General features: G+C 35.7%; 1 protein-coding gene across 5 annotated transcripts in view; it reads right to left on the reverse strand.

Annotated features, from left to right (window-relative positions):
* Positions 1-1,082: 1,082 nt before the first annotated feature.
* Positions 1,083-22,852, reverse strand: part of LOC118744375 (EH domain-binding protein 1) — a 47,023-nt gene continuing 25,253 nt past the window's right edge. Inside the window, exons 2-14 of one of the 5 annotated variants that reach the window (XR_004993530.1) lie at positions 19,405-19,612; positions 11,938-12,119; positions 9,989-10,188; positions 7,956-8,970; positions 7,651-7,853; positions 7,045-7,499; positions 6,281-6,376; positions 5,692-6,120; positions 5,508-5,628; positions 3,674-3,770; positions 3,376-3,564; positions 2,809-2,994; positions 1,083-2,770 (exon numbers count right to left, since the gene is read on the reverse strand). Coding sequence is in view for 4 of the 5 variants with exons in the window: in XM_036477341.1 (XP_036333234.1) it covers positions 2,913-2,994; positions 3,376-3,564; positions 3,674-3,770; positions 5,508-5,628; positions 5,692-6,120; positions 6,281-6,376; positions 7,045-7,499; positions 7,651-7,853; positions 7,956-8,970; positions 9,989-10,188; positions 11,938-12,119; positions 19,405-19,612 (3,277 nt within the window). In the remaining variant the exon portion in view is untranslated. Of the gene's footprint in view, positions 2,995-3,375; positions 3,565-3,673; positions 3,771-5,507; positions 5,629-5,691; positions 6,121-6,280; positions 6,377-7,044; positions 7,500-7,650; positions 7,854-7,955; positions 8,971-9,988; positions 10,189-11,937; positions 12,120-19,404; positions 19,613-22,852 lie in introns of those variants that run through there. The other 4 variants (XM_036477341.1, XM_036477342.1, XM_036477343.1 and 1 more) reach the window with 4 other exon arrangements.

Consider the following 22,852-nt stretch of genomic DNA (forward strand, 5'->3'; position numbering starts at 1 on the left):
TTTTCATTTTTGTAAAGTGTAAATTTCAAAACTCTGCAAAATCGCGATGATTTTTTAATCATTTTCGATTTGAAATTTCAACGCCTCAATTTAGGAAATGCATTCTTTTTTATTTGCATGCAGCTGTGCAGCATCCGTCTCACAATTTTATATCACTAGAATAACAAGTACCCTGTAGTGCTATTTAAGATCTTTAATTTGAGCCACGATGGAAATCTTTAGGCGCTCTGAGAGCCAAGTTTTAACAATTTTAAACTAAAATTCGAATCTGCTGTTCGAGTTTTTACTATGAAATTAGAAAAAAAATGCAAAAATGTCGAATGAAATTTCGAAGTTTAACTTCAAAATCGTTATAATTTGGCTCAAATTAAAGATGTTGGATAGCACTACAGCGTACTTGTTATTTGAGTGATATAAAATTGTGAGAACGAAGCACAGCTGCATGCAAGTAAAAAAAATGCAATCAAAAATGCAATTACTAAACTGTGGTGTTAAAATTTTTTTCGATTTATATACGGTGGAATCGTATTTCTCGTCTCAAAATCTTTAATATTAGTGTATAAAACATACAAACAAATTTTTTTTTGGAATAAATCCGGTGGATTTTGCATGTTGTTTTTGAAGAGCACTATTTTTGACCAACTTTTTTATGGTCAAGGATTATTTGTGGGTTAATGGCAGTATTTTTCCGTGAAAGGGGATAACATCAGCTTTCAAGAACATTTAGTTTCATATCAAAATATTGCTTCTGTTGAAAGCGCTACGGATAATTCGCATGGAGTGTTCAAAAAGCACACTGTGCGTCGTCAGAATACCGAGGTAGCATCATATTTGAAACGCTAAAACACGTAATTAATATGTGAGTAGAATATGAAAATGACTAGGAGGCTTCGTATCGCGCTTTTCTCGAACACTTATGTACTCCTGTGAAAGTTACTTCGAACCCTCGAATGTTCAGCTAACAGCGTTGTAAGAAAATTCCGAAAGCTACGGACGTATGTACATATTTGGAAAAAATAAAACTATGCGCTACGCTATTCATTTCATTCATATTTATTCATGTACATATATATATATATATATTTTGTTGATTATTTCACATTTAGTACATATCCATATATCATTCATATACATATCTAGTTATGCATGTATTATCAATAGATCACTTAAACGTAATACATTTTCTGTTCGCAGTTCCATTTAAAGTACATTTAAAATTATAGGTTTTTAAGTATTTTTGAAACGCCATCAATGCAACGTTTCGCGTTAGATCCATAGGCAACGAAATCAAAAGCACTAAATAATCATAACATAATTTGGGGGTGAAGGTAAAAACAAAAGTCGATAGTCACCAATTTCTATTCGGTAAGCAACTTAATACCAAACAATACCTAATAATAAATTTAAAAATAATAATTATGAAACTAAACACGTATTTCTATATTTTACTTGGTTTTTGTTGTTTAATAATAAACAGGTAGGTACAGTTAACAGTTAGGATCACACTAGTCAAATTATAAACTAAACCACTATCAAAAAATAAATGTATGTAATTACAGCTTAAATATACAATTAAAAATAATTTACAATTGATAGATTAGATGAAAAAAGAACATTGCAAAACCATAACTGAGCTGAAGTCATTGATACAGCTTATTAAGTTCAACATTTTAATAGTACCACTCAAACAAAACTTCTCTGACTTTCTTGAAATTCAAATAATATTTTGTATAGCAAACTGGATATTCAATTCGAATTAAGTAAAATAGTTGTAAAAAGCAGTGTAAGCGTTGAAATGAGTATCGTTAAACGGTCGTGTTGGCTGAACGAAAGAATGGCACAAAAAAGAAGCGTGTGAAGCAAAAACCGTACAAAACTGGGATTTAGGTCTTAGGACAATAAAAATTATTTCATATTTGTTCACTATGTTGATTTTTATTCTTTTGTGTTACTTTTGCTTACAAAACTAACGGACGTTTTTTCAAATTTGTGTTTAAGTTGCACGCAACAGGTTTTGGTTTTTATTTTATTTAGTATTTTAATTTTGAGTTTATTAAAAAGAATTATTCTCTAATAAAACTTAAAGGTATAAAAGTACTTCGGATGAATTAACATACATGTGTACTATATAGCGCGAAATAAAATTGTCTATAAAAAAAAAAAACAAATAAGAGAAAATTCAATTTGTATTATTGCAATTTGGTTTTTCTGCAACTTCGACCATTTTATATTGTGTGTTCAGTAGAGGGTCGTGCTTCGTAATTGTCCGCGTTCACAGTTATTGCAAACGCTGCCGTTCGTTTAGAATTGTGCATCGGCGCTTAGACATTCATAAGAAATAAACAGTGATATAGATTTTTTAGTAGTAAACGAAAGGCTCAGGAACCAAATGTTACATAGGTATGTATGTAGTTAGGGCATTCACCAACTGTTATAACCACCACATTGTCACGAATTTTTAACCTTACAAAAATGTATGGCCTAATGACAAAACCACTTGTTATGTCACCCAGTGTATCGGCCTAAGTATTTGATTTTTAATTTCAAATCGGTTCATCCACGCTTTCGTAAGGCGGAATTATTTATGCAAACAAGCAAATTGTTGATTAATCAATAAGTAATTGCTATGCCCAAGGAAAATTTTTACTTGACTTGACTGTCGCTGTTGTAGAAAATGAATTCATCTTGAACACTAACTACCGGAGAATTTTCATTCAACGTTTCTTCATAATAAGTTACGATTTTTTATGCGTAAACGCATTGTAAAAATGTATTCATAATCATTCTTTTTTTGGGATTTCCCAAAATTGTTTAGATAATGCGAATTAATTGTTTTTTTACTCAAGAGTCGTCTTCACTGCGTTGCGAGTTGCGGACGAGAGACATATTTTAAATTTTAGCGCCTTGGCGATTTATTGCAAAACGCACTTGTCCTTGTCGCCACTGATATCCACCTGTTCCAGTTCACGCGCAATCTCATGATCGTCCTCGATACTAAAAAAAAAAGTTCGGAATAGGTAAAAAATTTGCTGCTAAGAAGCCTTCACTAAAAAAACTCATGTGATGTTTAAAATAACTTATAGTATATTTTTAAAGACGTTTGTTTAGTAAAATTTCGCAAAAGTATTGGAATATAAAAGTGAGTCAAAAATGGCATTCGTCCGTCAAGCACAAAACCGAATAGTTCAATTCCAGAGCGTCCATAAGACAAATGACTACAATTACCAAGTCGAACAAATAAAGCTTGCAACTAAAAAACTACAGTTTCAGTCTCAAATGGGTTCTGTTTAAATTTTTTACTCCTACGTTCGATTCTTTCAAAGTAAAACAAAATGTTTAAAATATGTATGAATGTAAAAGTTTTTCGGCACATACGCAATTTCCTGACTGTGTAAGTGCTGCACCAACTGATCACGTTTGTCCACAATGGACACTAGTTCCTCGAGCAGCAGTCGCTCCTTTTCACGTTGTGCTTCCGTTTTCCGCCAATCTTCAACGGACTGCGCGGCACGCAACTCCTGATTTAAAAGCGTGTATTTACGCTCCAAATCGCTTTCTTGCTCACTGCAAAATATAAAGCAAAGACGAGGTTGCAATTTGTTGGCAAATAAAAAAATTATTCAACATCAGAGAATAAAGAATCGAAGCTTCAATACAACTTCCGAGCACTTACAGTATATTGAGCTGCATTTGGCGTCGTAGCAGCGCGTTTTTTTTATTGACGAGCGTAAACCATTGCGACAGCAATTGCTCCTCCGTTTCATCGGTTTCTGTGCCAGCAGAGACAAAACAATTATTATTACACGGAATTAAATAAGCACAAATAGTCAAAAGTTAAACGCCAAAAATATTGAATTAACATTTTAACAATAATACAATTAAGTATGAATTAGAACTTCTTAACAAATGTACAAATCGCGCTAAGATTGAAGTGATGACATGGTAATAAGTGTAGTAATGAAATGTTTAGCAAATATAGTGTGTCACAAAAATCTGAGCCCTGGTGGTGAGTTTAGTATGTGGTGAGTAGAGCGCTACGAATACGATTGCGATGTTAAGAATTTTGTTTCTAAATGTTAGCTGAGCAGCTGTGCCTTATTTCGATTTCGATTCCTTTAGCCAATAGTCGGAAGCATTGCTTTTACTCAAATCGCTTCTCTTTTCTTACAAGCAGGATTGATGAAAATGCTTTCCAAGTTAAACACACAAACAGCTAAGACATTAATAAGACTACATATTTTTTACAAGTTATGTACAGCGTTAAAAGCTGAGTTAATACGGGATGCAATTAAAATGTTAGAAGCGAAGACAGTGGCGCTTTAGCTTTACAACTGGGCGGCGAAAGCAAAAGGGAATGCGCGCAATCTGTGTGTTAATTATAGCTTGCTCAAGCTGCGAAAGTAAATAGCGGCAGAAGGCTGTTTTTGTTAGCGCACGACTTTACAACACCAAAACGAGCCGAAGCGTTCAAGCTAAGCGTTTTAAGCAATGAACTATGAGCGGTGATCTGCGATCTGCGATCGGTTAGCTTCCAAAGGGCAAAACGGCAACACAACATCTTCAGGGACAACCAATTAATAGACGACGAATCGAAAGAGATATGCTTGCGCTGTGCCAGAATAATTGCTGTAAGCGAGTAAACTTTGCGCACATGCATTTTGCAATTGCGTTTGTGAGCGGCTTTTGTTTTGACGTTTCTTTTTGTTATCGTAGTAATATTATGTAGAGTTGTAGTAATTTAATTGCAAATTTGAAAAAGTAGCTACAGGCTTTAAGAGTGACTCAATGCAAAAACAAATGTTTACCACCATCGCGACAATGGCATTGGCAACGACTACGGGACCGTCTTTGGCTGTCGGGCGGTTCCTCGGTTCGGCATCGAATTCGCCGCATCTCATCTTCAACTTCGCCCCCGTCATAGAGCAGCTGTGCGTGCACCTTTGGCAGATTATCACAGGAGGAATGATTTGAGGAAGCTGTGGTGGTTGTTGTATTCGTATTGGAGGAGGAGAAAATAAAATTGAACGGCGCAAAAGCGTTTGTGAAATTTCGGCTACTTATAAACCTATTGTGTTGCTGTTGCTGATGCGCATGATTTCTGTGGTTCTCATTCGCATCGACAATACACGATTGTGAGCGTGGACGGTGGCGCGGCGGCAGCAGCTGCTGTTGGCCAGCATACTCCGCCGCTTGCGTGCGTTGATGCTGGTGTGGGCGTCGTCGTCGCCGGCGCCGCCGGCGAACTACACGCTCGCCAACAGCTGCATCCGTCGACAACGCCACTGGCACATCTTCATCAGCACGCTTTGCCGCCTCCTCATCGCTGGACAACGATGAGGGCGTCACGGAGCCCGACGATGTGCACGGCGAAGTATCTTCGCCCGAAGGCGACAATGAAAACTGGCCATCGCTATCCATGTCGAGCAACTTAATACGTATATTATCACCACCACCAATACTATTACGTATCAATCTAAGGAAAGGGTTACGCTGTGAACGATTATTACTTGGATTGCCGCCCATGACTGCGCGCAGTTTCTTCTCCAGGCTGCTTGCCTTCTGGTCGATGGCTACCTGTTCACGCTCGAGCGCTTCCAATTCCGATTCGATGTAGGAGAGTTTGTCACCCTGTGGCAGAGAATGTTGCTATTATGCTATGAGAAAACAAAATCGATGAGCTACTACACCTACCTTCTTATCATTCTTTGGTGAGATACGCTCCATGACGGCATTGAATGACTGCAGTGGACTGTTGCCGCCGCTGTTGCTCGTGCCGTTGCTGAAGCGTTCGCTTAATCTATGACTAGGACTCAACATTTTACTATTGCTATTGGTTGTCGCCGACAAGGCATCCACGTCGCGCGGCGGTGTGATCTTCTTCGTTGGCGACATTGGCACCTTTGTCGGTGAATTGTTGCCCAAGCTTGGCACACCATAGTCCTCGATGCCATTGTGGATGGGTGAAATGGTGCGTTCAGGTGAGAAGTTCATGCGTTTCAGCTTGGTGGGTGTGGTCGGGCTATCCAAGTTGCCGCCACCGCCGCCGCCATTAACTGATTTGGTACGAGTCTCGAGAATTAGGCGACGCGCTTGCTCACGTAAACGTAGCTGACGTTCCTCCTGAAAATGGCCAAATGATATATTAGAACAGTAAAGTTGAAATTAAAGAAAAAAGTTACAATTGTATTTTGAATGAAGCCAGTAATTCAACAGCAACAAATTCAAACTGAGTACTGTGATAACGTGCGACGCTTTGATGCTGCGCTGTATGATTACTTACGTCGTTCTCGTTGCGCTCAACGCCGTTGGAAATTTTCAGCTTCTCGATCATCAATTTAGCTTTTTCACTCATTTCTTTGTGTCGAGACAAAATGCGCTGTGGTTTTTAAAGCGTTTTATTTTTGTAGTTTTGGTGAATGGACGGGTAGATGAATTTTAAACCGAAAATGATAAGCCAAAAACGAAAGCCAAAACAAAAGCGAATAAAATCAAAAGCGAGCTCAAACTATATCAAATTGATTAAAATTAAATAGTACGAACTAAACTACATAACAATCGCATAAATTAATATAAATTAGTAATGTATTATATACAAAATTTATGCGAAAACACTTTATGCAATTTATGATCCCAACTGAAGATTAAAAAAATCATTCAATAAAAATGAAAGCGCCTGGGACACACTACTGAAGTGAAACTGCTCTCGATTTATGTTGCAGAAATTAGTATACTACGTTCTGATTTAATATCTAATCTTAATATAAGCCCTGACAAATCTTAAATTCTTCAAATCTTAAGCTAAATATTAATCTTAACCTAAGCCACTGCTTAGCAAGTTTCCATAATTACCTACTAAACGAAGTTTCACTTCAAAAAATTATTTTAATTAATAAAATAAATAATAATAAAATTATTAAATAATTAATTATCTTGAAGGGAGCATTTTACAGCAAAGCAGCCAGTAGTAGTGGGCTTGCGCTCATAAACCAATTTCAGAGTTAAAATAAAAGCCAAGCAAAATCGTCTTACAAACGCAGTACTCACATTCGCCGCATTGGGATCCAGCGCTGTTGGCGAATGGGGCGTCCCCTGCTTTGTTTCTGATTGCACCAAATTCGATTTATTATAAAAGTCATCCGTTGAAGCACCAACACCCGTGTCGGCATTTGTATTCTCCTTGTCCTCGATGGGAGCTGTCTGATTGCCCACATGACTATGATGTGATGCATTGATCGAATTCTTATCCTTTGTTGGCGAAAGCACTTTGCCCAAAATATTCTTCGAGCCCGCGAGTATTAAATTCTTTACATCCTTCTTCGCCGTTGGCGAAGGTTGTGCTGGCGTTGAATTGTTTTTCGCCTCGATGCCTAAGATGTCATCGTCGAGCGAATTCTGATGCAACAATTGCGCTTTCAAGTGGCTTAAATTGAGTAGATTCTGCGAAAGGTTGTCCGACTTGTAATTACCGATCACATAACTTGACTCGTCTGACGTGGGTCCTGAGTATGTAGCAAAAGGTAGAAGGTGAAATTCATTTAATTAATAATTAACGAAAATAATAGAAGAAATTTAGTATCATTGATTTGCTTCTTCATATTGAAAAGTAAATTGAAAGGCCGCGCTTGTTGTGGCGCACTTCGATTCGCTCACCAATTTGTTCAATTTGCAGCTGTTTGCCTGTGAAATGCGCTCGCAACTGATGCAGATACGTCATGACAGCCAATTTGTCCGGCACAGCCAGCAAACTCATGTCACGTGGCTCAATGACGCGCGGTATGCCAAGCGATTCGGCGGCATCGAAGGCGGTGCGACAATTGCCCACCACATCGTGTGCGGAGATTTTCGACATGTCACTGAAAGGAGGGCACAGAAAGGGAAAATAAGCCGGGTGGCAGACATGAAATCAACATAATTACATGTTTAATTAATTTAAATATATTTCGTCTATCACTCACATCAGGTCCGGCTCAAAGTGATGGATGATTGCACAGAACGCCATGCCGTTACGCCAGCTGGTCGTCAAATTGGTCACCTTCACATTCGGATAGTCCTTAGTCACATCTTTGCACCACTCCAGCAAATCTTGCCCTGGTGTATTCTCTTTCAAGACGATTTTCTCCACTGTCTTAGCGGAACCATTCACCGTCAGACTGTTGTTGCAGTTAATGCTGCTCACATTATTGTTGTTTGGATTGCTGATGCTGTTGGTCATGGCAATGCTGTTGTTGCTCTTGCTGTTGTTGTCATGCTCATAGCTCTTCTTCAAATTGAGCGGCTGCAATTCGGCGCGTTTGATGTCGTTACGCGCGGGTTTGGGTGGCGCAACGTTGCCAACGCTTACCGACTTGCCCTTCGACTCTTCACTCTCACCCGGTTTAATTGACGTCGTTGCTGTTGCTGCAGCAGGGGTCGACATAGACAGCAAGGAGCTAAGTGTTGTAGACTTGGTGCCACTGAACTTAGTTGGCCTTTCTTCAGCTTTCGCTTCTGCCAATTGTGTCTTTTCACCAGCTTCACCTGTAACAGAGACTGCAGCGCTGGTCACCACTTTGCTGATTTCGCCATTTTGTTGCGGTGACTCCTCGCTGTTGCTTGTGCTGCTACTCTTGGCGCCTTGGAAGTCGATTGAGCGACGCGCACCAACTTCACTCACTGCGCTCGGCTTGCGTTCGGTCGTCTTGGCAGTGCCAGAGTTGGCAATTGGGGTCGATGTAACAATTTTACTCTTCACTCCCGCAGGATGGGCAGGTGTCAGTGCAGGAACTGAATGCTTCGGCTCTTTATCAGCAACGGTGTTTTCCCTCTCAGACTGTTGATCTGATTGCTGTTGCTGCACTTGAGGTTGTGCAGCGCTGGGCGTCTTAAGCAGCTCGTCGCTGACATCGAAGTCAAATTGTTTCTCTGATTCGAATTCAAAATTCAAACGATTATGTTCGGCCAATGGAGTTGGGTCTTCGGACAAGGAAGGAACTACGCATACACACACATAGATACGAGCATATACAAACGGTTATCATATGGGTGATATGGTGGGTGAGTGTGTGGTCGCGTGTTGGAGTTGTATGAATTGGTTATTGAGATAAAAGTAACAAAATGCAATACATAGGGAATACAGTGTTAAACATAAATGAAATTAACGAACATTTACAGGATCAGTTGATTAATTGAACAGTTAGAAATGATAATGGATACATTTAATTGTTGAATGATTTTTTTTTTGTGAAAAAAAAAAATGAATTTGAGAAACGGTAGCAATAAGTTAGAGAGACGAGAGAAAAAGAAAAATATTTATACACAATTAATTTTGAAAAAATATACAAATTGCAGTTAAAAGTAGCTGCAATTGGTTTTATAAAAGGAAATATGTTAGTAGAGATTTTGTGTAGTAAAGATTTTTGTTACCTAAAAACTATGAAATTTCTTCTTTTAAAATGATGCCGGGGGTTTATAAAACTATTTATCCATTTTTTTTTAAGGAAAATCTTGCCTCTTTTGAAGTCAAAATATAGAAACTATAGTTATTATACGATTATCTATTCCGTTGTTCGATTTCATTTCCTAAATTGCAAAAAAGCGTTAGCGTCAATTAGCGCACAAAAACCTGTTGCTTTAAAACATATAGATATAGGGGTTCTCTGCATTGTTTTTTTTTTGTTTTAATAGCAGCTTTGTGTGAGTATGAGGAAGGTACTTTAATATCATTACATTATGCCAATATTGATTCTTCTTTATGCAAAAGCTTGCATATGTACATATGTGTTTGTATAAAACTATTTAGTCTACGGTGGGTTCTACGCTACTGTACTCTACTATCATGTATGCTAAGTGTAATCATTTCTTTTACCATTTAAAACTACTAAACCTAAACTAAATCACTAAATACTTAGTATAAACAATCAAATCAATAACGTTTTTAGTTACAGGACAAACCAGAAACCCGAAATCAAGAGAGGAAAGAAAAGGGCTACATTAAAAATTCTGTACGCACCACTCAATGGCGTTGGCAGGTCCATACAACCGTTCAAACTAGTCGTCATTTGCTCCAGCTGTTGCGTGAAATCATATAAATGATCCGAAATATCGCCCGAACTCTCCAGATCGGGTATATCCTCTAAGTCGTCCAGTGGAGCAACATCACAATTATTGTTGACGGACATCAGAGAAACGACGCTCTGCATGTCTTCATCCCTGCGAACGCGGAAAGGGATTAGTTTGGTTTTCATTTAATTTAACAAATTGAAAAATGTATATAGCATTTTTAGTTTAAATGAAACTTTTTTCAAATTAAATGAAACTTTTTTCAGTTTAAGCGAAACCTTTTTCACATTAATTGAAACCTTTTTCAGATGAAGCGAAACCTTTTTCAAATTAAATGAAACCTTTTTCGGATTCAATGAAACTTTATTCAAACCAAATGAAACTTTTTTCAAATTAAATGAAACTTTATTCCAATTAAGTATTAAACATTTTTAAATTAAGGAACAGGAAATCAACTTAACCTATTAAGAGCCGTTTGCACCATGTCTGGCTATCACTAAAGGCTCGGTTATGCATACTTGGCATTTCTTTTTATTTATTTATTTTTCTATATTTCTACGTAAAAACACGTACGTAACAGAGTCGACGTTATCGACGCCATACTTATGTCAGGGAGTCGATAACGCCGATTATGATATTTAACTGGGAGAATATTTTTACTACTTTTAATATTCAAAGCTGTCAACTATTATTTTCTTAAAGGAGAAGAGGGAAATAAAGTACAAATACTCTTCCTTCTCACTCACTCTCTTAAGCGAAATGTAAAATTTGTCATTTGCATATCAATTGTCTGATTATTTTCTTCTAACTTAAACAAACTCCATGGATTAGAGCACAGTCTAATCACGGCAACATTCAACTTCGGTTCAAGAATAATTTTGACATGTCCCATTTCTCTTTTCCTTTCCACATCAACCTTTACATGTACTCCCGAAAACAGAGACATTTGAAGTTTTATAAAATCAATAAATTATATGATTTGCCTAGTTACCAAAACCCCTCGAAAATCACAACAAACCAACCAACCTACCAAAGCCTTATTTTAAGATATGAAACTACTAATATTGGTCCAATTGGACCGAAACGGCAACACTGTATTCAACATGCCTTGACCGTAAGGGAGAGCAACACGTAACAGCTAATTCAAAGTAATCCAAAAAATAGGTTCCATTTCATTTGAATAAAGTTTCATTGAATCTGAAAAAGTTCTCATTTAATTTGAATAAAGTTTCACTGAATCTGAAAAAGGTCTCATTTAATTTGGATAAAGTTTCACTGAATCTGAAAAAGGTTTCATTTCTGTGTTCGTATGGAAAAGTAGCTTATGTCGAAAGGCTGACTTTAATATAAATCGGCATTTGCAGTATACGATTGCGAATGACTCGCTGGCGCTGAGCCGTTGAACAACTTTTAGCAAATAAACGTGCAAGAAATAGTTCCGATACTAGCAAGTCTTATTAAGTCTCATCAAAAAATTCCTTGTCGTTCAAAGAATAAAAGGAATGCCGCATTATACTAAAGCCAACCTTTCGACATAAGCCACTTTTCCATACGAACACAGATTTAATTTGAAAAAGGTTTCGACCTATCTCGGCAGCCAGTTTGAAAACGCACTAACTCAAAAAATTTTTCAACAACGCCTTATTTTAGAATTTGATTGAAAAACACCCTATCTCAGAATTTGGTTGAAGAACGCCCTAACTCAGCTGCCGATTCAAAAACGATAGGGTGTTTTACAATAAAATTTTGAAATAATGCGTTCTTCAGTCAATTTCAGAAGTAGGGCGTTCTTGAAAAGTTTTCTGAGATAGGGCGTTTTCGGACTGGCTGCCGAGATAGGTCGATCTTCCACTCAGCCATCGATATGCATGTATGTAGGTAAATAAAGAGCATACTCACGTCGCTTTGCCCTCGCGCAGGAACACACAACTAAGTGTCAATTCCAATTCGGCGGCGGTAATCTTTCGTGAGGTCGGCTTTAAGCTAAGCGTAAAGCTCTGCTGGGTCGACTCAATACTGGCGTATTTGCGCATATTTATACTCGCTGAGGCTAAGACACGCTTCTTGCCGAGTGGAGTGATCTACAAAAGAAAATAAAAAATATGAAAAATTCATAACAAATAATTCAGTTCAAGCTATTCTTTATTGTTGACGTTTTCGAGGAGTAAGGTGTAGAGCGGAGCGGAACGTTTTTCTTGTATTCGTATGCTGTTGCCTTGCTTGGGCACGTGCCCGCGGTTCAATGCTCAATAACACTCAAAATTATGCGTGCAACGTGATCTTATTCAAATTTCATACGAATTCACACGCTGTCAATGCTGACTACTTAAAGCGCTGAGCTGGGCGCCGCACAGTGAGGCGCGCCACTGTAAATTGTGTTGAAAAATTATGAATTATGGAAATGAAAAAAAGTAACAAACAAACAAACAAATCTTTCGTATGGCATTTTTCAGAGCATGAGGAGTTTACCTTGCCATTGTGCTATAGTACTACCGAGTATAGTCTAAATAGTCAGCAATAATCCTTATATTTGTAGATCAATGAATTAAATACATAAATAAGTATTCAGGCAAGAATTATGCGACTATTTTTCTTTTTCGTTTTTCTTTTCAACAAAAAAGTTTCCCAAAAATCAATGGTAAGTCCTAGCTACCTCATACTTGCACTTTATTATACTAAAATTGAATGGGCTAAAAACTGCATATTCAACTTTTTTCTAGAGAGCGCAAATAAAAAGTGCAATATTTGAGCGGAATTTTGCAGAATTTTCTTTAATTTTGCACAAGGTTTGGAACTTCGATTTTTGGGGTTTTTTGTTGTAGAATTAACGATATTTTTATAACAAATTAGCAAAAATTAAAATTAAAAAAAAAAATACCCGTATGTAAAAAATTCGCTGTACCTGAACTTTATTGACTGACTGTATGTACAAAAAATTATACTAAAATCATAGTAAGGTAGAACCGCTGAGAGGCACTTTTTAAATTCTTGACGTTTCCAAGCAATTTAATTTTTAAATTTACTCACAAACTCACACACACACATTTTCATTTTCAATCTCAAGCAACAACAATTTCGAACAATTCCAATATTTTATTTTCACTTTTATATGATTTTACAATGCTGGCAAACTTCAAAACAAAATCATGGCCGATAAATTGCAAAAATGCAAAAAATTATACTTTTATGCACTTTCTTTTCATTAATTTTTGTTTACTGTTAAGCCACAATGTGACGCCAGTTAAGACGCCAATGAATGCTACAGTGGCGCCGCCGACCATCACCCTCGCCACATTACACCCAAGTATTTCGGCAGCGTAATAAATTTTTTTGCTATTTTTTCGAATTAACGCTATTAAAATGTAAACATGAATCTGTACGTGACTCTGAAATGCGGCAAATAAAAATTTGGCCAAGAATTTTTTGACGTTATTGTAATAAGAATATGGAATATTTGAAATTCATACACATTTCATTTGGTTTAGGATTCAGAGAAAAGCGTAACAGTTCTGGAACTTATATCAAATATTTAATTTGTATACCTGCAAATGGAAAGTAAGTTTTTGAATTGAAGAAATTCGTGAACTGAAGTACCTAAAATATGATTTAATGATTTAGGCCTAACGTCTAACTCCAGTAGTACATATAAAACGCGCTCATGGCAGCAAAAGCAAGTATTAAATGACAGCTCACCACATTTGAAATCATATTTCAACAAGGCTATCGTCAACTATCGATCGCATGTCCTAGCAGTGTTGCCAGGTTGACGATTTGGTCGTCATTTTGAAGATTTTTTACGGCCATGACGATTTGACGATTTTTTGCCGCAATGACGATTTTTCTTTATGTGCAAATTTGATTGGTTCTCAACTTTAATTGCAGTGAAAACACTTATTTACCATTTCTGCTAATACATAATTGTCGTATCCAAATTATATCATGTGACAGTACTAAAAGTAGTTGTCGATAAGCAATATTCTTCTTTGTTTCATCACTATATTCATATTTTATTGAGCAAAGGAAATTATGAATAAGTAATTTAGCAAAACTTGTAAGTATAAACAGTTTTTAATGAACATGGTAAAGTTGCAGTTTGCAAATATTTGATGTTCTCTTTACCTTAGCTGTGGAGCCAGAAGATGATGCTTTGCAAGAAAACTCCACTCTTGAGGGAATTTTGTTCACACGAGACTTATTACAAGGAAATGGTTGTTCTTGTTTTGAGTTTTATCCAAACACCGATAAAAATGAAATAAAGCATTAAAAATTGTACCTGATTAAAGCTTAGTTGGTAAAGAAAATCGAAAAATTCAAATAAAATCATACTCAAGAAATGAGAAAGAAATTTTCTTCTATAAAAATTTCTCAAATCAGTCTGAACATCTCAAGAAAAAAAACGCTCGTATATTTAGTTCTTCAAGAAAATTTATACCAAAGGTAAAGTTCTATTTCAAGCAACAAAAATAATGAAACAATTTTTGGTGATTTTTCTAGAAAGCTGTAAAACATAATATGTACTAGAGAAAAACTTTGTGACAAAAACAAATGTAATACGACTTATCCAAAGTTTCACTAATCAATTTTAAATTTATCAGACTGTTAAAATTTAAAATGTTAAATTTTCCGAACAAAAATGTGTCATATTAAATTTTAACAGGCTGAATTAATGATCTAAAAATGAAGAAGAAAATGCGATTTTATTGCAATTAAAAATATTTGTGTTAAAAGTAATGTGGATTTTAAAAATTCGTAAAAACATTTATTATTTTATTTTTTTTACGTAAATATATCAATCAGAAGAAACCAAAAGAGCTTCCTGCAAATGATGATTTTTGAGAACCAAACTGACGATTTCTCACTTCAGTGACCTGGCAACACTGTGTGTGCACTAGTCCAACCAGACAAATGTATGAACTTTTCTACTATGTACATAAACATACATACACATAGATTCAGTAAACAGCAAACGCTTAGAAGTGAAAATACATACATATGTACGCGTATGGATACACACATCTTACATACCTGCGAAAATCGTTGGACTAAGTATGTCGTCCATTTGTGCCATATTGGAGTACTTACAACATGCTTCTTCGTAATGCAGTAGCGGACGGACCACCTCTTGTCTCTACACCAGCTTATTGTTACCCGATAATTGCTCGTGTTTTAGCCATTGTAATGACTACGAGATGTGTATAAGGGGTGTTTTACCAAGCCGTAGGTACTCCATGGAGTAATCCCTTGGAGTAGTTTTGTGCGACTCTGATATAATGCAGAGCTATAGTATATAGTCCTGCCCTAGGACATCGCAATATTAATTGGATCACATTTATTATATACATTTCGGCTAGTTTTGGAGTACTCATTGACCCTTAGGGAGTACTCTTTGCATGCGTGCAGGGATGTACATTTAAATAGTAATGTACGTATGTATATAGAATACAAATGTATGTATACAAATACTATGTACATTGAGAGAGTTTTAGTATTTATGTAACAGTCAATGAAAATCAACCTTGAAATATTAGAAATACCACATAAGCGCAATTATGCATAGCGTTGAAAGTCTCTACCGACGTGTTGATATCCTTTACAACAATAAAAAATGTAGAAAACACACGAAAAAGAACAAAAGTGGCACTTATGAGTGGCATTCGTACATATGTATTTGGAAAAGAACAACCAAGCGACTCTCCGAGACATTCAATGCATACACAGAAGGACACAAATAAACACGAAATATCTAATAAACAGGGCTGGCAATTCTAAGCAAAAGCTTGAGAACGCTTATTTAGCATATACATACTATATTTGACATAATAATAGATTGGCGCGTTAGTTTTTGGCCGAGCTTCTCCTCCGATTCGTGGCATGCGTTTTGATGTTGTCACACAAAGGGGAGAAGAGACCTGCAGTTTTACGCCGACTCCGAACGGCGATTGTATTTTTACGACAAGCTGTTTTTTCATGGCAGAAATACACTCGGAGGTTGGCCATTGCCTGCCGAGGGGCGACCGCTATTACTAAGAAACTTGTATACTTTAACTCCGATATTATTTAACAGAAATATTGAAAAATTGAAATTAAACTTTATTGATTGAGCTTATTTCAGAGAATTTTTTCTTTATTCAGCGATTATTTAGTTTTGATGTGCATATTTTTGCCAGCCCTGCTAATAATACAGCAGAGACCAAACCAACTGGGTGACGCCTTTGTCTTGTACATACATATGTACATATACATATGTATATGAATGTACTACGCTAACGAAACATCTATTTCAATTATAGGTGGCATTTGGTAATAACGTTGATGTAGGCACGGACTAGGCCCGACATGCAATCGAAATGTCCTTGACGTGAGTTCACGATGAAAAGCGCAATTGAGTCAGTGTTAAGTGTTACATATGTACATATGGATGTACATAGCGATTACTCAAATGAAGGCATTGGAGGCCGTCGTCAACAAGTATGGAATAGAAAGTGAGATGAGGCCTTTAAGAAATCTGATTTTTACTCTGCATAAATAATTTAGAACTCATTAAATCCATTCACTTTTATTTGCTTTCATTGTTTACTGTTTCCGAGCGCAAGTCAAGTGTATCAAAAATTTTAGCATTCCTTTTGATTTAAAACGCAAATGAAAATGAGAGATTAAAGTTTTAAACAGAAATGATTGTATGTAAATATGTGTTCAGGCATTGTTTTTCGTGACTAATAAAAATGATTAATTGATAGCCAAATAAAACCGAGCTTAACTTAGAGAGCCAGATTAGTGTTAACAGCTACACAAGAAAGCGCACGCTTATTAAAAATAAAATTTAGAATTTTTCTACTAAAAATAAACGGAACTTCTACTAATAAAAATTTGCAAATGAAATGCTGTTCTTTATACTGCATCTATTTTCATAAAAAAATAGTAAACATTATCTTCATAAAGAGTTCAATTCCTAAGGGCTTTGGTCATTCTTCAGTCATTTAAATGGCACGCATACCCATACATACACTACACACACACATATACCCAAATCTTATGGCCAACAAGGAGTGCTGCGCCATAAATTACGCCTTCAAGACTGGAAGCTTTTATTAAATTGAGTGCAGGCAACAAAGAAGCATCAGCGCATGGATGGCCTGTGTGGGTGGTGGTCAAAATACATATACATACATACTTAGCGAATGGGACAAGTTTCCTTGACACATATTATTAAGTAAAATGCGGAGCGTTTTGTAAGCAAAAAATGTGCAGACACAAACGTGTTAAAGAAAATTGAAATTTCAGCCTTCGAGCCGCGAGATCAGCGGAAAGTGAGTCAGACTGCACCTCTGAACATTACGCAGAATTACTTCAAATACTTAATAAGCAAAAGCAGACGACAATATTCTGCGAAATTTAATTGAACTAAATTGGACTGTAAAATTCATTACAATAGTAATTAAATTTTTTTTAAGGTGCCGTCAACATACATACATACAAATGTAGTTAATATTTTCACGCTATTGAATTATGTACATACGAAATAATCTTTTTCGACCAAAAAAATATGTGTTTTTAACGAATTTATATTGGCGAAAAAATATATATGTATTTCCCCATGTAAAACATGTACTTATAGATATGTATGCATGGAAAACTTCAAGGCTCCGGCGGATAGGTTGAATATAAATCGATTTAAAAAAAAATATATATATATATGTGCATATGTATGTAAAAATTTTTATTTTTTTTCGCAAATTTTTTATAAAAATATGGTTCATAATACAAAAAAAAAACAATATAATTTCTAAACTTTGTGCCAAACTCGGGAAAACTCAATAAATTTTCAATCACGTTTTCAACTTTTTAATCAGATTTTTTTAATTTTTTTGAGCCCAATAAATTTTATTATAATGAAGTGCAAGTTTGAAGTAGCAAGGACTTACCGTTGATTTTTGGCAATTTTTTTCAAAAAATTTCGAAAATACTTTGTATGGAACAAATGCGAATCACCTTCAACAAAAATAAAAAAAAGTCTGAAAAATCAACGCGACAATTTAATGGGTTAAAAAGTTGAAAATTTGCCTGAAAATTTAGAAAATATATTTTTATGTTTTTTGTTGTATTGTCAACCACATTTAGTTTGGGGGAAAATTTTAAATAAAAATTGTTGCATACATTGTAAAAAATTCGCCAATTATGTCAATACCTTTTGCCGGCGAAGTATCTACAGTGAGCATCAAAATAAGTCCGCCGACGTTTTGACGATTTTATTTGTTTATATTTTCCATACTTACCAACTTTTTCTTGTTTTCTTATAAAAATATAATTAATTCATCAGCAAAAATGCCAAGATATTTTTTTTAATTCCATAAAGAACACGGGAAAATGCAATGCATTTTCATCGAAATTTTCAATTTTCAAATCGTTTTCTTAAAAAAAAAATTTTGAGTATGCAGTTTTGTAGCCCATTGAGTTAAACCTTTGATTTTAGAGAATTGCATGAAAAGCAATCTTTTTTATATGAAAGAAGGTACGCAACACTCAGCGCAAAAAATTCAAAAAAATCAACGGAATTTTTTAGACTTGATAAAAGGTATAAATACGTACATATATCACTAAAGAGTTTATACGTTTAAACTTCACGTTTTCATTGCACAAAACATTTTAAGTCAATCAAATACAACTCAGCCAGCCTGAAGGCATATGGCTGGCTGAGCATTTTCGTTGCTTTTCGAGCCACTAAATATATCCAAAGTTCACGCAATATGGCCACAGAATGAATGGTTGAGAATAGAGGTGGAATATAGCGATCATTGGCAATTGTTTAACCTTTTTGTATATACGCAAAATACTTATTTACGTTTATTGATGCCGGCCGATGCACAGAAATGGGTAAAATATATTTACTCAGCACTTAATTGATTTCAATTGGCTGGCTTCGAACGGAAATGCAAAGCAAATATGAACTCTTCCATACATACATACATGTTTGTATGTATATGTTTTAAACGGATACTATATACATATTAACAAAAAGAGAAGACAAAAGTAATCTTTATGATCATTCAAATAATTTGTTTTCCAACATTAAATAAAAAAAAACGAAAAACGTGCAATGTATGAGGTTTTCATACATAAATACATTCGATTTACATATTCATAATAATAATGATATTCAATAAATCGATAAATATTTTGTTAAAAAATCGATAAAAATAACTATTATCTCGATAAATACGTAGTATGTATGTACATCAGTAACGATATTTTAAATACATCAATACTACATTTCGTGAAATATATCAATAAATATATTTGTAGTCAAATCTATTCCAATAAAAATATAACAAATATTAATAACACAGGTCATCATGCATTAATACTCACATCTTCTATGACAAACGTCCAGTCCTTATCTTCTAGTTCGTGGGTGCGCGGATCTTTGAATAATGTCACCGAAATCGAGTGATTATCTGGCACCGGCCAAGCTATGTGACCGACCAGCGGATTCACCATATCTGGCTCCCAGGCCAGTGGCGCCGAAATAACACGGCGTGAGCGACGCGTCCAAACCACGGAAAGATTTGAAGGGCGCCTGCAAATAGAGAACAAAGAATATTTTTAATAAAGTAAAATTATGTATAGAAAAATTTAAGTCAATCGAAAAAATGTATTTGCAATATACATACATATATTAGTACAAACACAGGTAATATACATAATTCATATCTGTAGTCAAAATTTTGTTTTCCCCTAAAGAATTACTACTTGAAAAAGTTTCTTTAAAATTCCAAGAGTCTAGCACGAATATTCAACTCGCTTTGGCAAATTTCAATTTGTCAGCTGCTAGCAACTCATTAGTAGAGTAAATATATATTTTTGTTGACATACGCACACCTACATACAAAATATTAGATATACAGGTTTGTTTGCAATTTGCTAGTGGCGCACGCATTTTCGAAAGTGGATGCGCCCAAACCAGCAAAGCACAGCGGCCCAGTGCAGAGGGGACAGGAGAAGTAGCAATTTGCATTTCCACAAAAGTAAACAGCCGACAGCAAAGTAGACAGTAGCAAATAAATAAAAAAAAAATTGCTTAGTAACTGCAGACGGTGCAGCAGCCAGGCGGAGGGACACAGCGGCGACAATTTACAAATCGCGCGACGAACGAAAGTAAAACTTCTGCCACTGCTTGCAACGCCGCTTCCTTTGCCTCTGCAGTCACGGCAAGTATGCAATGGCAAGCAGCTCAAGGATATGGCGCAGTCAGGCTGCACAAACTGCTGCCCCATACCCAAAAACCGTGCGGACCGCGATGGCAGTGAGTCTGAAGCGTGCGCTTGCTGCAGCAGCTTTGATTTTCAAACTGGGTCAGGTTGCAGCTACCAATTTTCTCAGTGTACGCGCAGTCATCTCCACTGAGTTTTTCACGACTCGTTCTTAGCGTTTTTCACTTTTATTTTTTCCGCAGTTTCTTTTTTTTTAGCACACAAATGTCGTGTTTGGGCTTTCACATGTGCGTTCACATTCGCATACGTTCGTTTCGCTTTTTGTACGATGCAAAAGGTGCATTTCATGTGGCGTCATTTACGTTTATTTTACTTATGTTTTTGCTTTTGTTTTCTTTTCTTTTTGTCGTTGTCTTTGTTTGCACAACATCAATGGCAGGTAGTCGAAATACGGAAAGCGGAAAAGATGAAAAATTGTAGAGCACAAAAAAGGCCTATTGACATAGACATCCACATGCGTTTGTGCGATATATGCGCCGCTGGTTCCGAATTAAAACTACACACTGCCGGTTTGTTTTTTTTTTAATTTTTGTTGCAAAAGCAAATGCATCCACATACAAACTTTAGTTTGGCTGTGTAATTACGGTGATACAAAATTTTTCATGAAATATGCAAACTGTCATCAACCCAATTGAGAGCTGGAAATGTTGATGAAAGCATTAAGCGAAGAGGCGCATTCAGCTGCAATGATAATTATGATGTTTGTGATGATGAAGTGGAATTGTGAATTGCGAATTCGAAATACACAATTGGCTTGAACAAGTACAAGTGAAATAAGAGGGGTGTTGTTAGCTGGGTCAGTTGCTTCAAGGAGACTTTACATTGCATTCGAAATTGGTAAAGGTTTTATTTACGTCATTAAGAGCTCCAAACTTCACTCAAAGCTGATATTGTTAACAGAAGAAAATTAACCCGAAAAAAAACAACACTCACAACTTCAACCTGACATTGTAAACCTTCCCTAAAAGCTAACGAGTTTCTCGCAACTTACGGTTACGAGATTCTTAGCGCTACAACTTTGAATGAGTGGCCTATTAGGTGTCCACGCAGAAACCTTCACTGGCAAGTTTTACTCTTCGGCGAGGTTCTATAGTAGCCATTGAACCGACGATGTTGTTCCTGCATTACCTGATACGAATTCTTTCTCTGTAAGGTATGAAGTTCGTTGAAAAAAAAATAAAAGTAGGTAAATATTTGCATCAGAAGCGAATATAATCAGGAACCGAAACTGTTATGATTTTTATAATAAAAATCATAATTAAACCGTTAAAATTGGTTTTATTTTTTTAATAATATTAGAACTGTTATTTTCAGATTTAATTTTTTAAATCATAAAAAACTCAGTCTCCGCCATAACTGTTAAACATGATCGAAAAAAAAACCAAAATTACTTTTGATCGAAAAATATAATAAAAATCAAAAAATAGCGACTAAATTTGACCGAATATATAAATATTTTGTTTTAGTTTTTGGCCTTTGAATTTTAAATTATGAACCATTTTTAACAAGCTCGAGACCCAGCAATTAAATACAACGCAAATCTTCGTTATATTGATATTTTAAGGAGATTTGCGTTTTATTTAATTGCAGGGCCTCGAACTTGTTAAAAATTGTTCATAATCGAAAATATAAAAATCAAAATTAAACGATTTTCCAATGATTAAAAAAAAAATCTTGGAATAAGTACGGTTATTTTCGGTGCCTGAATTTAACTGAAGAAAAATCAATTGAATTTCTTTCTTTGCCAGTATCAAGATACAAAAAAAAAATAAAAATAAATATTGCGAAAGTAAGCATTTATAATTTCTAAATTGAATTCAAGGATACAAAAAGAGAAAACGTACATACTCTTCATACAATTTTTCTATCAGACAGTACGGCAGACATACAAAAGCGGTCAAATAGACAGGGTCAGCAGCAAAACTAATACAGACAGCAGACAACCAACAGTCGAAAGCCAATTCGCTTTGGCGATGCCGCAGTCAAGAAAACCAAGAAAAAAAAAATAAATTAAATAAATATTAAAAAAAGAAAAACAGTACCCCCGCGAAGGCAATCAAGTGACTTAGAATTGGCGACGGGCCAAAGAAAACTCAAGAAAACAATAGAAATAAGTAATTATAGCCGATTACAGGGATGGGTAACTAGCAGGAGGAATAAAATATTGGACTTACCAAGCACACAAAAAAAAATAAAAGAGAACCAATAACAATCCTTATAAACGATATTTTGTCAGTAAAATACAACAACTCGCGCGCATCTCGCCACCGCTTAGTAAAAAGTAATTAATTTCGAAACTTATTCTTCTTAAATTTAAGCAAGCATTTTTTCGTAAGGAAAACTAGACTGACTCATTTCGTCCTAAATTCTGAGTTGAACGAAAGTGTCAAAGTTCACGTAGAAATAAAAGTTTACTAATAATCATAATTATAAAGAATATTTATTTTTAATACTTAGAAGGCGTCATATTTCACACTCCTAAATTGAACTGATATTTACCCTTCTAAGGGTGTGTTCACACAGAAAGCCGAGCGGCGCCGAGCGAA

This window comes from Rhagoletis pomonella, unplaced genomic scaffold, assembly GCF_013731165.1.
Source record: "Rhagoletis pomonella isolate Grant_MI unplaced genomic scaffold, Rhpom_1.0 Rhpom_scaffold_00008, whole genome shotgun sequence".
Lineage (NCBI taxonomy): Eukaryota > Metazoa > Arthropoda > Insecta > Diptera > Tephritidae > Rhagoletis > Rhagoletis pomonella.